General features: G+C 60.8%; 1 protein-coding gene across 12 annotated transcripts; it reads right to left on the reverse strand.

Annotated features, from left to right (window-relative positions):
• Positions 1–3,252: 3,252 nt before the first annotated feature.
• On the reverse strand, positions 3,253–17,221 carry LOC138067558 (uncharacterized). Of its 12 annotated transcripts, none has more exons than XM_068947558.1 (5): positions 11,617–15,743; positions 11,114–11,275; positions 7,507–10,539; positions 3,860–3,929; positions 3,253–3,320 (listed from the first exon to the last, which is right to left on the reverse strand). In XM_068947558.1, the coding sequence occupies exon 1, from the start codon at positions 14,666–14,668 to the stop codon at positions 13,706–13,708; it is 963 nt and encodes a 320-aa protein (XP_068803659.1). In that variant the 5' UTR covers positions 14,669–15,743; the 3' UTR covers positions 3,253–3,320; positions 3,860–3,929; positions 7,507–10,539; positions 11,114–11,275; positions 11,617–13,705. The 12 variants fall into 12 exon arrangements, 6 of the variants coding, with proteins under 6 accessions (XP_068803659.1, XP_068803654.1, XP_068803655.1 ...); XM_068947553.1 differs by having other exon boundaries at positions 3,253–3,393; XM_068947554.1 differs by having other exon boundaries at positions 3,253–3,413.
• Between the last annotated feature and the right edge of the window lie 459 nt (positions 17,222–17,680).

Below are 17,680 nucleotides of genomic sequence, written 5' to 3' on the forward strand. Positions count from 1 at the left end.
CCGCGCCAGCTCGGGAACCGAAGCCAGGGGAGTGGAGGATAAAACCTCCGCTCGAGCCCCGGGGAATCGACAGGGAGGGAGGCGGAAAGCAGCTGAGCGGTGCCGGTTTCTGGCCCTCGCTCACCCGCCCACAGCCAACGCCTGGCTCGAAGGTGGAAGGTTTGGTAGCCAAAATCCCATCCTTACACCTTGTTCTGCACCCCGCAGGGTCTTCTGCTGAGCGGGGCGCCGCGGACGAGCAGCGAGGTCTTGCACGGGCACCAGCCGTCCCGGCTGCGCCCCGCTTCCCGCGGCGCCCTTTCCAAAGGACGAGAGACAGGCCGGGCTGAAACGAATCCAAAATTTTATTATTTCCAACGAGTTACATTGACCACGTGGGATGGGGGAACGCGCGCTACATCACGACTCCGACTTGCCCCGCGCTGGGGTTTTTTTTTTGTTTTATTTCGGTTTTTTAAGTCCATCCCCCCACCCACCCACCCACACACACGCCAACATGGACATTCGCGCGGCCCCTCTGCCCGAAACCTCCCACCGCGGGTACCGCAGGGCGGCACACTCCCCCCTGCCATGAATTACGTTTGCAGGGAAAAAAAACAAAAACAAAGAGGAAAAAGTCCCATTTCAGTACTCCAGTACTCTTTTTCTTTAAAAGCCCGGGGGTAGAGATTAACGGCATTTGAGACCACGCTGAAAATACAGCATCACTTCGGGGAGGTGATTCACGCTTGTCCAGGGGGGACGCGGTGTGGGCAGGCGCTCGCTCTACTTCGCTAACCAAGGCATATCTGCGCTAATATAAATCCCGGGGCGAAATCTCTGGCAGCGCACCTATGTAAACAACAGCACGGAAATAAAAACCCCGACCAGAAACGTAAAACACCTTCAATGAGCAGTTTAGGCTAATTCACATATCCCCCTCTATGCTTCTCATGCAGCTTTTTTTTCCCTGTTTTTATTTTTCTTTTCGTAAGAATTCAAGTTGTAAAACACGCAAGTCGTTTAAAAAATAAAATAAAATAAAATAAATCATTACAAAGCACTTCATGACCGCGCTTGAGAGCGGCGCGGGGGCTCCCCGGCCCTGCGTTAGGCCGGCGGCGCTTCGCCGGCCGTTGCAGCAAATCGGCGTGAAAAAGGCAAAGGCAAACCGCTCACGGCACGTTTGCGCCTGCGTCGCCGACCCGGCCGCCCGGCTCGCCGAGCCGCGGGAGAAGGACGGCCAGGCGGGCCGGGGCCGGCTCGGCCCGTCTAGCCTGCTCCCCTCCTATAAACCTTCCCAGGCGCCCAAAGGGTTAAGAACAAGGTGGGGGCTTCTCTCCAGAAGACTAGAAAAAGAGTATGAAAAGGTAGAAAACCCAAAACGCGCTCGTCACGGGCTAGAAAGAGCCACCGAGAGGTACCCGGAGACCGTTGCCCTCGTCAACGCGCCTATTATTTTTTAAGCTGATACCTGATGGAGGACGAGAGTTTAACAGGGTTTCGGCCAACCCTGGAGTAAAGGGTCTCCAAGCGCCCCGGGAGTTTCCACGAGGAGGAAAAACGAGAGCTCCGTCACCACCAAGCGAGAGAGGTCGGCGCGGCCCGACGCGGGGCTGAGCTCCGCGGCCGCCCCGAGCCAGCGCGCCTTGGCCGGCGGCCGAGGAAACCGAGGCCGGGAACGACCTGCTGCCCGTCGCCTCCCGGGAAGCCTGCAGCCGGCGCAGCAGAGCCACCTCGGAGCTGCCCGGCCGGAGGTGGTGGCCCGCGTCCCACCGAAAGGCCGGGGAGGGACGCGGCGCCGCCACCCCGCACCGAGCGAGCGGCTCCCCGGCGTCGGCGGGGGAAGCGGAGCCGGAGGGCTCCCGGCCCCGACGCCGGCGGCGGGGTGACGCCGTGGCCAGGAGAAGCGGACGGCAGCAGAGGAGAGGCACGGAGGTGTCGGAGAAAGCCCACCAAGAAGCGGTCGACTCGACTTGCTCGGGTTTCGAGCTACCTCCAGGCGCCGGGGCGCGGGCTGCCGGCCCCCAGAGCTCACCCTCCCCTCGCGCAGCACGTGTTTCAGGCCCGGCGAAGGCATCGGCTTTCGGGATCGCCTCGGTTTACCCTCTCTACAGCTTCTCCCACCAGCGCGCGGCCTCAAAACAACAGAGCAGAAAAGGCGGAGCGGCTGCACGCAGCTCACTCCCATGCACTAAACGTCGTCACAGAAGTACGAAGCACCCACCACGACACAACGGTTCACTTTTACTTGCAGAGTCGAAGCTACCACGTACAGGACGTCAGAAAGTGGGGTTCGCTCGAACCGGGCGCCGAGCCGCCGCCGGGGCTGGACGGCGGCCGCACGGCTCCGTTGGCTCCCGCGCGGCAGCCGCTCCAGCCGATCTCTGCGCTACCCTCACGCCAAAAATTAAAAAGCACAAGACCAAACGTTAAGGAACATTCATAGTAAATCTAGCCTGTTGCTATATATCCGACAAGTTAAATAAAAAGAAAAAAAATCGTATTTGGAAAAAACCCGACAACATCATTCCAGTAAGGTTATACACATCCTTAGCAATTTACTTTGCTCAGCACGACTCTAGTGCTTTGGACATGGAACAATCAAACAAGTTTTGTGAGCAGAAAAGTGACACAGATTTATTCTTTACATATTTTTGTTTTTCTTTCTAGGCAACTCTACAGACTTCAGATCTTTTGCCTCGCAAGGTAGATCACCTTATTCCCCCAAAGGCGGCCAGGCTCTTTAAACATGCACATCTCCGTAGCTTCCAGGCCGCGTTTTTTACTGATTTTTTTTTTGTTTGGTTTTGTTTAAATTCTGTGGACTACCAGGTCGTCCCCGTTCCTAAAAACTCTACATCAGTGTTCAGGGTGGCCTGAGCGCCGGTCAGGCTCCTCGCGGGGTTACAGGATCACGCAGAAGAACTTCTTCTCTCTAAAGGGGTTTTCGGAGGCCGGGACGGGGGTCAGGAGAGGGTCCTCCTTGGCGTGGGCTTCGCAGTACGCCATCAAGTCTGCCGCGGCTTTGGACACCTGGAAGAAGGAGCGGGGCGTCAGGCACAGGCGGGATCGTCCTTCCCCCTGCGCGCGCGGCAGAGCGGCTACGCGCCCGCGCGCCCGAGCACAGTCTCTTTTTCTATCTTTTTTCCCCATCGCCGGCCGCGGCGCCGCTGGCCATCCCGCCTTACCTTTATTCTGTCGATGTTGGCCTCCATCTTCAGCTGCTCCACCAGCTTGCGGGCTTGGGCGATGCTCGCGGTGTTGTTGCTCGCCATCGGCGGGCCAGGCGCGCGCTCCGGGCGGGCTGCGGACGCAAAGGCGTGCGGCGGTCGCTCCCTCTTGGCCAAGTGTAGGCCACACCGAGATATATATATATATAAAATATATATATATATATTTTAAGAGCACAGACTGCAACAGCAGGACGCCAGCTAAATGTTTCGGTGTTACGGGAAAGGGTCTTAGGGCCATAAAGCAAAAGGAAGGCAAAAGGTGGGAAGGTGAGGGGCATGCAAGCCGCCTTTGCTTCCTCCCACCTCCTCCTCCTCCTCCCGAGGAGCGCTGCTGCCGGCTCGCCGCCCCGGGCCGGACGGGGCCGCAACGCGGCGCGAGAGGGTGCCGCTAGCTCCGCACGCGGAAAGGCAGCGGGAGCATCCTCCGGCCGCGCTCCCTCGCCTGATCGAGGCTTGAAAAGCGCGGGAGGGCGGCGGAAGGGAGCAGAGCCGGCGCGGGACGGCGCGTGCCCCGGCCGCGGGCGCTCGAGCCCCGGGGCGAGCGGCACCGCTCGGCCGCCCTCCCCAGCCGCCGCGGCCCCGCGGAGCGCTCAGAAGTCGTGTTTGGGGGGGGGGGGGAAGGTTTTTTTTGGCTTTGTTTTTACCAGAAGCAGGTCTCTCCGCCGGTTTGTCGTGTCTCTAGGGGAACGCCTGCTCCTCCTGGACCTTCAGTACCTGTTAAATAGGAGGGAAAGAAGAAAGGAGAAAAAAAAAAACCGAGACGGGTTAGAGGGATGGCGCCCGTCGATGCAGCGATAGCACCGTGCACGGCAGCGGGGAAGGCGGCAGCGGCCGGCGAGGCGGACAGACCGCGGGCTAACGGGTAAGGACGCTATTAGCGTTTCAGGCTGATGAGGTTTATCCAGCGCAGGACACAGGGTACCGTCCCGTCGGGGCTCCGCGCCGCAACGGGATCCCGCAAGAGCGTTTCCACGCTCGTCCACGGCGCGGAGGGATCGCGGCTTTTTTACCGCCCGCGTTCGTAGGTTGAAGTCACGTCGAAAAAACAGGCCAAAGCGCTTGCAACGGGCGGCTGCGCTCCAGCCTGGCTTCGGCGTTTCGCTGCCTGGTACCTACGCGCCCAAAACGTCTAACGTCCCTCTTGCCTCTTCGCTGAGCAAAGAAGGACGAGCGACGTATTCGAGCGACGTTTTCCGCTTAAACGGAACAGCGAACCGGCCATCCCTTGCCCCCGGCTCCGGGGCACCAAATCCGGGGCCAACTGAGATGCCTGGGGGCGATCGGGATTGATTCGGCTCGACCCAGACGGGCGCGGGCGCTGCAAGCCCCTGCCCAGCGGGGAGAGATTTGGGTTTAATTGTGGGGGGGTGGAGGAGGCAAGCGGTGCCGTCTCCTCGATCGCAGCCACGGCCCCGCCTGGGGCAGGAGGCTTAATAGCTCCAAATTACAGGCGTTTCGTTATTTCCGTAAGCGAGGAAAACGTTACGAGTCGGAGCCGTGCCCGCGGGCTCCGGTCCTGCGGCGTTTTCAGCCCCTTCCCAGTGTCCGACGCGGCGTCTCCAGCGCCGAGAAGCGGCTCGCAGGCCCGAGAAGTGCCGGCGAATAAATTCATTAACTAAAAGGCGCCAGAGTGGGGAAAAAAACCCGAGCCGGTTTCCATGGAAACCGCTCCGTGGCCAACATCTCCCAGGGGGCTGGGGCGAGGTGTCGTTCGGGCTCGTTTTGCCCCGATCGGCGGGTTTCGGCACCGATCCGGCGCCTGCCCCGGCCCCCCTGCAGAAATCAGGGCGGGCTACGAAGCCCCGGCGCTATTGAGCCGCGTTTTACCCCAAAAGCAGCGCCCCGGCAGGAGAGCGCGGGCAGAGCGCGCCCGCGCGACGGAGGAAACCAGCCTCGGCTGCAGCCCGGCATCCCGCCTCGCTCCTTTTTAAACGGGCTGGTTCCAGGTCGAAACCAACCGTCCTTCCACCGAGCCCCTCCGGCCCTCCCGTCTCGCGGCGGGAGGCGATTCCCCTCTTCCGCTCTCTGCCACCGAGCACAACTCAGGACGCGCGGAGCCCGGGCGAAGCGCGAGCATCTTCTCTAGAGCCGCAGGTCGGCAGGGACCTCTGGAGATCAGCTAGTCCAACCCCCCTGCCCAAGCAGGGTCACCTAGGGCACGTTGCCCAGGATCGTGTCCAGATGGCTTTGGAATATCTCCAGGACAGGAGACCCCACCACCTCTCTGGGCAACCTCTTCCACGCTGGCGGTCACATCGTTTTCCCCTTCCTGCCCTCTTCCATGCAAAGAGGCATCGACATTTGCAGCTGCCGGGGCAGCGCCGTGGCCGCGGCCCCTCCGAGCTCCGGCCCGGAGCTTGCAAAGCCACCGGCCGCTGCACGACCGGGTTCTCCACCTTGCGTGACAGGTGGAAACTCTTGGCTTTTGGGGGTGTCCTCTTTGCTGGCTCATCCCCGAGGGACCCAGCCGAGGTCGGGGGCGGCGCGTTTGGGGTCCTCCCGCGGCAGGACTCGGGTGCCGCTCGCTAGGACTCGCCTCCCCGCTCGGCAAGCTCCCCAGCCTAATGCTTGACGTTATTTTGGGAGCAAGCGCCACGAGACGTTGCAGCTGGCAGCGAGCGCAAACGCGAGCAACGCTGCCCACCTCCGAGCCGGCCGCGGCGGAGCAGCAACCCCCGGGAAGGTGGCAGATCCCGCGCCGGGGTCGCGGCGCCTCGCCAAGCGGCGGCCTCCCGCTCGGCAGGAGCCGGGTGGGTTTTCGTAGCGACTGCTGCCGCAGCCCCAGCCTGCTGCGCTCACCCCCTCCGCCAGCGTTTTTCCAGCTCCGTTAAAATAATAATAAAATTAAAAAAAAAAAAAGCGGTGCAAAAAGCCGGGTTTGGCTCCCGGAGTTTCGCTGCCGCCTCCAAAGATTCCCTCCAGATCAGACCTTTATTGCAATTTTATTTTAAGTAACGGTCACGCCAGAGCCTAATAAACCTTCCCAGCCGCTGGGAATCGCCCGGCGAGTTACATCAGCAAAGAAACAACCCCGTTAACCGTCCCATTAGTTTTAAGACCCCACAGGAATTCGCTTAGACTGCCTTAATTAGGTATCCGCAGTACAACTGAATTAATTAATTAGGGATAAGCACCTGAACCACATTACTCAGAAGGAGCTATTTGCAGCTTCAAATACATCAAAGGGGTCACAGCCCCCCTGCAAGGGCAGAGCAAAGCCCTGGTGCTGCTGCGGGTGCCAGCAAAGCAACAAGCCAAGGGACCTTTTTTTCTTTTTTCCCCCCCTTTTTCTCTCTTTTTAACCTTCTCGTGGCATCCAGAGCTGGTGCACGGCAGAGCGAAGGTACCGCGTGGAGGTGGGAGAGCTTTCGGAGAGCTGCCGGGCTTCGGGCAGGGGTGTCGGGGAGGAACCCCGTGCCCGCAGCCAGCCCGCGATGCTCTCCCGGAAAGGCTGCTGCTGGCTGGTAGCAATAAGGTGCCCGCTAGATGGGTTACGAGTCTGCTGATGGATGGATCCCAAGGAGGTAGTGGAGGGTCACTGCTAAACGGGAGTACTTTTAGCAGGTCTCTGCCAAAACAAACAAATAACCAGGGGAAAAACCCCCAAAGCCCATTGCTACTCAGTATTTTTGTAAGCAATAACTTGCAAAGCGATTCGTTGCCGGAAAATCCTGCTGGGGTCTCCTAGAGGGGAGAGCTGAGCACGCAAAACTCATCGCGCCTGCAAAGATGCCGGGGAGGCGGCCGGTCCCGCCGCCCCCGTCCGCAGCTCAGGCGCGGGGAGAGCCTTGTCGGCAGCTCCCGCCTGCCAGCGGCGGCCCAGAGATGCCCCCTCCGGGGACCAAGCTCAGCGTCCAGGCGATGGCCGTGAGCCGGCTCGGAGGAGAAACCCCTTTTTCCGAAATCCGGCCCGAAGCGAGCGGCCTCCCGCGCCGCCGCAAAGCGGGTCAGCGGGGGCCAGCGAGCGAGAAGTAGGTTGCCCCGCCGGCCTGGGCGGCCGAGCCGGCCCGTATCACCGCGGTCAGGCTCCACTGCTGCGCCCCGCCGGCGCGTCCTTGCCCCGCCGCGGCTGGGAGCGGCAGGAGGCGCAGCGAAAGGCTGGGACGCCGCGCGGGGTTGGAGACGGGGCAGGCAGCGAAACCGAGCTACGACACCTTAGTTTTCCTTCAGAGCCCCCAAAATCCCAAACCAGCCCCTTTTCGCTTTAAAACACACGCCAAGCGTTTTTTTTTTTTCTTCCCTTTTGTTGAAACCCGATTTTTCTCACGCATTGTTATTTACAACAACCTACCGGAAGCCTATAACAGTCGGCGCTGCCTCCTGACCACGCTTCCTGCTGAGTCAACGGCATTCGATTTAATGCTAAATATTATTCTTCCCATACTGTGAAATGACACCTCCTTAGCAAACACGGCTATTTCGCAGATGGGAGAAGAAAAACACCCGAGAGCCGCTAGCCTGGGCGATGCTTTCACACTGGCAGCAGAAAGCATCGCCCAAAAAAAAAAAAAAAAAGAGAGAGATGCAAAAGCCAAGGAGCCCTGTGCTGCAAACGCTGCTAAAGGTCCCGGTTAGCAGCGCCAGCTCCCCTCTCCCACGCATCCGCAAGCCCGGAGCAAGGGCTCCACGCGGCCTCGGCTTTTAAGCATTAGCTGGGAGGCGAGGGAAGCACCGGACGTGAACTGCAAGCCACCTAAGCGAAGATGTGAGGCTGAGCGACAATCATATTAAACCGGCTGATAAATAATGCAACAGGTTTGGACGGCAGCGGCTCTGCCAGCACCTCGCAGACACCATCGTGTCTCCGCAGTATTACAAATACAGCGGGCGAAGCGCAATCAGGCCAGAATGGCTTGAATAATTGAAGGTAAAGCCCTTCTGAAGAATGACGGGGAGGAAGGCCTGCGCTTTCCTTGGAAGACACCCAAGGCCTGGCCCCCCCGGCGGGTGCCGGCGAGCAGACCACCTCCTCTCCACCGTGCCCTAGGCAAACTGAGGGACTCGCAGCAAGACTGGGTCTCCATCAAAACGACTGTTCCAGTTCGTTACCAAAATCCCCGCTTGCCCGTTGCAAAGCGCTGAGGAATCCCGAGCAACGGGAAAATCAGCAGTCAGACCTACTCACGCGTTGGACCGAGCTAGATCTGCCAAGCCGTCCGTCCCACTCCTGCATCCCCACTCCAGCTGTCACAGAAAGGCAAAAACCTCCCTGGGTTTCTCACCTCCTCATCCAGCTCCTGCCCACGCTGGAGAGCTGGCACAAGCAGGAGGAGCCACGGGACCGCGCGCAGCGGCAGCGCCCGCGAGATGCAGCGGCACAGCCTGTGCTCCCTGCGGCTTGGACGTGCCACCCCAGCGTCCTACCAGAGCAGCCGGGAGCACCCGAGCCCCAGAGCGACCACCGAGTGGGTAAAGGGCGAGTGTGTTCACACGTGGGCGACCAGCGAGGCCCTGCACAGCTCCCGGGACGTCCAGGCTGCGTTTCAGCATCCCCCAGGCCTGCTTGGAGCAAGCGCCCAGGACGAACCTCGATCCCACGGCTAAGGTCACTTGGGCTGCCAGCGCCCGCTCCCACCACAAGGGATCAGGTGCTGGGAGATTCCCCGGTTGCCTTTGTCCTTGGGAGAGGTGGACCAATGTCTTGGTGTCCCTCCAGCTGGGACAGCCCTTTGAAGAGGTCAAACATCGCCCATTGGGTTGGAAGAAGTGATGTAGCCAGGAGATAACGTCCCCAGGCTCTATTAGCGTGAAGCAACCTCTAGAGCACACCCGGCGGCCGAGGTGAGGTGGCAACCCGCCTGTCCCCTGCCGACGGCCAGCTGCGCTTCAGAAACGTGCCTCTCCGCTTCGCTGAGAGCTTTCTGCAGTGACTTGCTGCCTCCCTGCAGTGCCACAAGCCTTGCCAGGCTGGACGTGTCCTCAAACAGCTAGCCCGTTTCTCGGGAGCTGCTAGCATCAGGTTGACTTGACAAGACGGATGTTGGGGATGGAGGAATCTCCATCAGAGCAATTGCTGTTGGTGTAAAGCCCAGCAGCGACGAGGGGAGAGGGTGATCTAATTCTTCATCCTCCCTAACCCACCCAGCACCCATCTCCCGACCCGCAGGCTGCCCTGTTTGCTAAGCTCAGGGTACATAGAGGAACGGCCCTTGGCTCGGGACAGCTCTTTGCAGGGTAAACGGCACCAGCACCACCTCCACCCCAGTGAGCGACGACAGAAGGAACACATCCAAAAGGAGAAGAAACTCCTGGAAGTGGCCAACTGAGCCAATGTTAGAGCTTGCTTCCCACCCACCCCCTAGGATGCTACAGCACTGGCACAGGGGACCACAGTGACAGCCTCTTCATGGTCACCTTGACCTGGGAGCCTGGTTTGCTTCGGCCTGGGGAGTCAAACCAGTACCCGTGGCGGTGACAACATGTTTCACCGCCGTCTCCTGCCTGCGAACGCCCGATTACGATCTTGCTCTTCTCATCGCCGTCAAGGGTGACAAACAGCTTAGCAGGGAGGGCTGCAGAAATAATACCCAGTGCTGCGCCCAACTTCTGTGCAAAGGCAGTTTGTCTCACTGATGTGACCCTCCATGGCAGTCCCACCTTGTGTTCACGGCAGAGAAGGCAGCAGAGGGGGCCGTGTTAAATGAACCAACGTCCCAACCCAGCCATGCCGATCACAGGCAAAACCCGTGAAGCTTCATGAAATAACAACTCCAAATGGAAGTAGCGCAAAGCCCTGTCCCCTTGAGTAGGCTGCGATAGGGCCGGTCCCACTGGGAAAGGGTCGGAGGCCAAGGGAGCACCCTTGCGATGGGGGGAGCGGGGTGCATCCATCTCCTGCTCGGCTGAGCTCCGGGAGATGGGTGCAACCCCAACCCCTCGCCAACGGCCTGAGCCTGCTTTGTGCCACTGCAGGGTGACACGGCGAGGTGCGAGGAGGAGGAGGGCTCCTGCCCTGCCGCAGGGTGAATGCTCTCTCCCCTGAACTTCCCCTTGCTCCAAGAGCTACCGCAAAGCTGAGAGGCAACCTTACAAAGCAAACAAGTGACCCCAGAGCACAGGAGGACACCCAAGCCGTCAAGGTATGAGTGGGACAAGGCTGGATCCAAAAGCTCTTCCTGGGGGTGTGCCCAACCCCGACTCTATCCCAAACTGGGCATCACGGCTTTAAATGCAAACTATGAAGCCTGCTACACAGAAAGGCATGCTGGCGCCGTCCTGACGTCCTCCCATGAGTGTAGGATTGTGAAGACACGTTTCTGGTAGCCCTGTCACGTTCACGATCCATTCCCAAATGCCCATTTTTATCTTGCTTCCCTTCCTTTATCTGCAACGAGTCCAAAGTAAAACCAAAGACGTTTGATCCGGAAAGGAATTAAATCGTATTGAACATCTCACATCCGACGGTGATTGACAGTTTGTTAAACCAGAACGATGTAAAAAGCCCAGCTCCTCCAAAAACTCAATCTGTGAGTGAAATGCACTCAATTAACCGCTCAGGAATTCATAGCTACACGGATTTTAAGACCGTTCAAGACTGAAAAGTTCATCCTGCTCAGTGGGTCTGACATCCTGCATCACACAGGCTATAGATTTTCCTTAAGTGGCTCATGCATCAGAGTCATGGCCTGGTCTTGTTCAAGCGGGAGAAAACCCACGCCACCCCATGGGAGGATGATACAATGGATATTCATTGCTCTTGTTAAATGCTCTTGCACTTTATCTAGCTGCAGCGCCCGTTTTTTTCTCTTGGACATGGTTCAGACAGGAATAGGCAAGAAAAAATGTGGTTTCTCCACATCTCTTTGTCTACGCTGTATGACGCACAACTTCACATAACCTATGGCCACGCATGGGGTCAACAAGCGAGACGCAGCACGCCGCTAGACACAGAAACCCACCGGGTTTAACGTGCACCACCACTTCCAGCCTTGCAAGGCAGGGCAAAATCCCTGGGGAAAAGCCCCCTCTGAAGCCACGGGGCTCAGGGCGACCAGCCGGGGTGGATTTGCTCCGTCAGGGATTTCCAGCAAACCGACGGCATCTGCAAGCCAGGCAGTTCTCTGCAAAGAAGTGGAACGAAAACCACCAGTTCCCTTTAGCTGCTCCACTTTCGGAGCTGGTATTTTGCTCTTTGTCGCCCCGGTGCCGGCGTCCACGCGGCCCTGAGCGCTCCGGCGAGGTGACAACGGGCAGCGCCCGACCCAGCTCCCACCGGGGAGGGAGCAGGCGGGTGCCTATCCCCGGGCTGCGCAAGGCGCTTTCCGGGGCACCTGCTGCCCCGACGGCACCCGAGGGGACAGACCAGTATTGATTTTTAATCCCTTTAAGCAATGCTGCTTTATTATCTGCCCCCTCCCTGCAAGAGCGAAGCTCCCCTTCATTTCGGGGAAGTAAAACTCACCGCGGGAGCCGGCGGGACGTGCCGGGGCGCGGGGGCTCGGGTGCCGGCGTTGGCCGTGGTCCCCGGGGATGGCGCCCGGTGCCGCGGGAGGACGCGGAGCCGGGCGCAGAAGCAGGTACGCGCTCGCCCTGGCGCCGGCTCACCTCCTTTTGCCCCAGCTCAGCTATCGCCGGAGGAGTGCAGGTTTTCCAACAAGCCACCGGTGACACAGAGCGGGATGACAGCGCTGAAGAGACCTTCCTATAATTAGCGCAGAAATCAGTCCGAACGGTGTCACTATTTTCCTCAACGTGCCAGTCACCGAAAACGCGCCGGGTTGCCTAGCTACTTCCATGCAGGCAAGCGAAGGAAGCAGCTTTCTCAGCTCTTACTCAGCTCTCAGCGCTCTCGTAGCAGAAGATTTTCCATAATTACGTCTGCGCCTATTTGCAGAGGCGCCCGGTGCCGGCAGCTCGCCGCCAGGCTCCTGGCCCCGCGGGGAGCCTTTCTGCCCCCCCAAGCTCTCCTGCTGACCAGGAGCGGGCGGTCGACCCCAGGGCCCCAGCAGGAAACCCCATTTAGGCCTTCTCTGATATAACGCTAACGCTGCCTTTTTTAAAAAAAAAGTAAGTAACAAACCCCGACCCAAGAACATGGGAGCTGCAAGGAAAACTTCCTAAAGGGCAGATTTTATCCTCAGCCAGTCACATGCGCATGTCTGGCCCCAATCAGGAATGCACATCAGCATGGGTTTCATTGCATAAATGCATATTGGCATGGGTTTCATTTCAAGCTAAACCCCATCAAATGCAACGGGGCCCAAATGCACTCGTAAGCGCTTTCCTAGATGGGGATCCCGTTTGCGTACGCTGGATCCCATCCCGGGTCAACGGGAGCAGGGCGAGCTGGCTGTCACTCATCCCAAAGTCTTCGTTAGCGACCTCACAAAGAGGGCGTTAGTCAATTATGCTGCAGTTCCCAAATCCAGCCTGGGAAAAAGGCCCTGAGCAGAAGCCCAGCGCCTCGAAATATCGGATGATGGGAGCTCGAGGCCATCGGAGCCTGGCGGGACCCCCCTGTGCTGAGCATCCCTCCTTCGCCCCGGCCTGAAGCCTCCAGGTCACCTCTGCGAGACGCCCAGCACGGCAACGTCCGTGCCCACGCGAGCACGACTCCCGCAGCACCCGCTCACGGCCCTGCCTGGCCAACACCTCCCTGCAGGTACCACCAAGCCAGAAGCGGCTCTTCCCACCAGACGGTGAGTGATGGACAACCCAGCGCCACCAGACAAGCGGCCCAGCAGTTAGTGCAACCAGCTGCTCGATATTTGTGCGCCCAATTTAAACGCGAACCTGTGCAGTTTCCAACCACTGCATCTCATCTGGCCTTTCTCTGCTAAACATAGAGAGTCGCCCACTGCGAGAGATGTCGCCCTGCTGTTGGTACCTGCCCACCACAATGCAGTAACGTCTCACCCTTCTCTTGGATGAACTAATTAGAGGGAGTAACAACAATGCCGAGAAACAACTGGGGAAGAAAATTAACATGTGAAAAGCAAGGGGAGGACAAGATAAGGTGAAAACTAATGGTGTTTGGTAGGATAAGCAGGTCTTAGCACATCTGCTCCCCAGGAATTTTCAAGGGTTTTATCGGCTCTATGTGAATGGCAAGGTGGGTTTTGTAAGGCTTGGTGCAATCCCATTTCAGGGATCCTTTTTTTTTTTTTTTTGTATTGACCTTGCAAAAAATTGTTTTTGGTGTCTTCAGCCCAGCCTGGATATGTCTACATGAAATCCAGGGGATATACTGTTTCGGACTTCCACCTTCTCGTGGCCGCGTCCTCAGTGAGGACGCAGCTTACGCAGGCGGACGAGCGCACGAGAGGGAGCAGTCTGTGCCGTGGCGCAGCCACAAGCGATGGGCGCGAGGGGCTTGACCCCAAGCAGAGCCGTTGTAAGCTTGTTTTTCCAAATCCTGCCAGTGGGCTCTGCCTTCCCAGCCCAGCCCAGGAGCTTTCTCCCAACCCTCCAGGCTTCGCTGCCGTTCGTTTGCACGGTTCCGACCGATGGCTATTTATTAATTACTAGCCTGACCCAACACCAAGCCAGAGTCAGCGGACACGATCGCGGCAGCTGGAACCAGTCCGTCTCCCCTGCGCTCCTCCTGCCGACCGCGGGCAGAGAGCATCGAACGCGGGCAGAGAGCATCGCTCGTCGCGCCGCCTGAGAGCCGGCCCCGTTCCCACGGCAACCGCCAGCCGGTCCCCAGCATCCGCTCCCCACGCCTGCACGTTGCACGGCTGCTCCTGGGCTTTGGAGGGCCAGTTTTGGGGGTGCTGGGCATATTGCACATGGCCGGGGGGGGGGGGGGGAGAGGCACGAGGAAGGTCTGAACCGCTGCTGGAACAAAACGCGCAGAATCCTGCGAGAAACGGGCAAGGGAGAGCGGCAGCGCGCTGCCGTGCGCCCGGCCGGGACCGCGGGACGGGTGACACCTTCCTCTTCCCCGAAAGCTGCTCCTCCCCCGAGAGGCAGCGGAGCGAGAAACCAGAAAAGGAGAAACAGCTAGAAGAGAGGAAAGAGCCTGAAAAGCAAGAAAATAATAATAATAATAATAATTTAAAAAAAAACCTATGTTTGTTCCCGTCATTTGGGCAGTGGCCGCGAAAGCCGCAGCTCGCGACCTGTGCCCCTGCGGCGGGGGACGGCGGCGGGGAGCACGCCGGCTGCCACGGCGGGCTCCGAGCCGGCACGCAGCGTCCGGCCCCGATCCCGAGGGAGACAGCGCGCGCCGGCGCTCGCTTCAGCTCTGGATTTTCGGAAGAAGCAGCGGTCGCCTCGGCCGCACCGTTTTGAGGCCAAAACGCTGCAAACCACAGGGGCACGTGCTGCGGGACGGTGCTGCGGAGCAGAGCTGTCGCCGGGGCCCCCGGGAACGGGGCAAGAGCCGCTGATGCTGCCTGCCGCCGGGAAACGCCGGGAAGCACCGGGAAGCACCAGCTCCAGGGCCCAACGCCCAGCGCACCACGAACCGCCCGGTGGAAAGGCGCCGGCTGCCCTTGCAAAGTTTGCATTTTTCAGGGCGTTTTTACGCTCAGAGCTGACAGGATGCCGAGGAGCAAAGCAGCGGCCTTGCTTGGGCATCCAAAGAAAAAGAGGGAGCGAGCTCTTCCACCCGGCCCGCGTCCATCTGTCCGCGGGAAGCCCACCGGGCGCCGCAGTTGCCACCTCAATAACCCCGTCTCTGGGCAGAGGGTCAAAACGGGCCCCCGCGGGGTGTCCCCATGAGGACCCCCACTCTGGGGTGCTCCAAGCGGGGGGGCGAGCGAGGCCGACGTCCTCTCCGCCGCTGAGAACGTCCCGCTCGTGTCACGCGTGGCCACCCAAGGAAACAGGGAGGAGCAGCCCAGACTTACCCGAGTAAGGAAGTCCAGGGCTGACAAAGCCTGGGAAAGGCAGCGCGAGTGGAGGAACCGGGCCGATCCCGAGCCTCGAGGAGCTCCATCGGCCCAGGCCAGCGCACGGGTTTGGGGGCCGACGCATCCCTGGGACAGCCCCCGTTGCACGCTCGCTCCCACACAAACGCCGGGCGCCCGGGGACAGGGCTGTCCCTGTGGGACACCCGGCTGCGGCGAAAGCAGGGATTGCCAAGACGCCTGGGCAGGATGAGGCCCCTTTGCAAAGCAGGAGGCAACCCCCCCCCCCCCCGGAGGCTGAAGGTCTGCAGAGCAGCCAGAGCGCCCAGAAGCGATGCCGGCCCCGGTCGCGTCCCCCTCTGCCAGCGCCGCACCCTGCGGGACGTGCAAGACCCCGCTGCCCCCCAGCACCGCAGTGGGAATTAAGGGGTTTTTTTTTGGTTTGGGGTTTTTTTTTTGCAGAGATTTGGGGGGTTTGTGCAAGGGCCTCCTCTTTCTCAGCGCCTGGGCAAGGCGCCTCGCGGCCGTCACGAGACCCTTTTGTGGGAACCCCCCCCTCCCGGGCGCAGCCGCCGCACGTCTCGCGGCCCCCGCGAACAATGGAGCCAAGGCGAGACGGGACGGAGGCTCGCGCCGCGCCGCCTCGCCGCTGGACTAGAAAAAGCCCTTTCTAACACCCCAAATGCCCGCCTGGCTCCCGGGGGGCCGGCCGGGCGCCGCGGCCCCTCGTGCCCCACACCTACCGCGCAGGCGGCGCGCAGCGTCCGGGGGGGCTTTCCTCGCCGCGCCAGCCCCTGCCTCCTTAGGGGAGACGGGGAAATAAATATTGATGCCCCCAAATGCAGAGTGAGTGCCCCGCTCCGGGCACGGCAGTATGAAATAACGCCGGTCCTACACGCTCGGCGTCATCACCCCTTCCGCTTCGCCGGCGTTAAGTTCATCGGCTGCTCGTTAGGCACGGTCGCGAGTTTTTGCTTAAATACAAACCTCGTTTTGCAGCGAGGCAGCAGGAAGACAAAAGTTTCTGCTATAGATTCCCGCTCCCCCCGACCCCGCCGCCTCTGCTCCTGCTTTTTCGAAAGAAACCCCCCCGAATCCGGTTTCCCCAAGAAATAAAAAAATTAAAAAATAAAAATCCCCGCTTGCATCTGGCTGGCAGCGCCTCTCCGCGCAGCCTTTTCGCCGCTATTTGGGTAAACGGCTATTTTGCCATGGTTACTTTTCACGAAGCGGTTGCACAATCCGGGCTGCTTCCTGCCGTACCAGCGCAATACAACCCCGCTGCGAAAAATAACCCGGGCGGCGGCGGCGGGGGGGGGCGCGCAGCATCCCCCCCCCCCCCCCGCGCAGCTGGGGACCCTGGCCCTGCCCGAGCTGCTCCAGGGATTGGGGTCGGCAAAGGCGTTTTGGCTGCGTGAAAATTCCTACCCAGGGACGGGGGAAGGGGGGGGGGGGGAAAAAAACAGAAGAAAGGAAAAGAAAGCAAGAACACTGCATCTCATTCATCCTCGGGAAAAAGCCTTGCCCGCGCTGGCAAACCGGCTGATTAACGGAGGATCAAAGCCTCTAGAGGCAACCTTTGTTGAGCAGACTCAGCTCCGGCACCCCCCCGAGACCCCCTCCCACGCGAGCGCCCGACGCTGCGGGGACCCCACGGCGCACCCACGCCGCCGCGGGGACGGGTGACACGGGGCGTCGGGGGCCCCCGGGGGGGGGGAGGATAGCGGAGGGGCTGGCCCCGATGGAGGGGGAAGGGAGGGAGGTTTCCCCGCTCTGGTGTGATTTTGGGTGGGATTCGCTCCTTTTTGTCGCTTTGGGGTGAGCGGTTTAGGGGCGCGGCGAGCAGCGGGCGGCCGGTGCTGGCGGTGCCGCGGGGGGTGCCCAGCCCGGCTCCAGTGCCGCCCCCCTCCCCACCCAGTCCGCCCAGTGCCCCCCAGTCCGCCCAGCGCCGCGGTACCTGGAGGCCGGCGGGCGGTGCTGCCCCGCGTCCCCCGCAGGGCGCCCGGCAGCGGCGGGGGCCGGGCCGGAGGGAGGGATGGAGGGATGGAGGGACGGAGGGATGGAGGGATGGAGGGATGGAGGGATGGAGGCAGCGGGAGGGATGGTCAGCAGCAGCCCGGAGAGGCGAGTCCCCACCCAGCTTTGTCTGCGCTCATCCTTCTGCCTACAGGAAGCGGTTCAGCCCCGACTTCCTCCTCCTCCTCCTCCTCCTCCTCCTCGGCGAGCCTTCTTCCCCACGCCGCGCTGGGTCCTGCCCTCCCTCGCTCCTGCCCCTGCCCTGCCCCGTCCTCCCCCGCCCCGCACTCACCCCCCACCCGCCTCCATCCCCTGCCCCGCACCCCCTCCGCATCCTGCACCCCCCCACCGCACCCACCCCCCCGTACACAGCCCGCACCCCCAAACCCCACAGCCTGGACCCCCACCCCGACCCCCGCCCATCCCACCCACTGCACCCCCTCTATGCGGCACCCACCTCCCCATACACAGCCCGCACCCCTAAACCCCACAGCCTGGACCCCCACCCCGACCCCCGCCCCATCCCACCCACTGCACCCCCCCGCTTCCCCCAACCCCCCCATACACAGCCCACACCCCCAAACCCCACAGCCTGGACCCCCACCCCGACCCCTGCCCCATCCCACCCCCTGCACCCCCTCTATGCGGCACCCA

This window comes from Struthio camelus, chromosome 5 (genome assembly GCF_040807025.1).
Source record: "Struthio camelus isolate bStrCam1 chromosome 5, bStrCam1.hap1, whole genome shotgun sequence".
Taxonomy (NCBI): domain Eukaryota; kingdom Metazoa; phylum Chordata; class Aves; order Struthioniformes; family Struthionidae; genus Struthio; species Struthio camelus.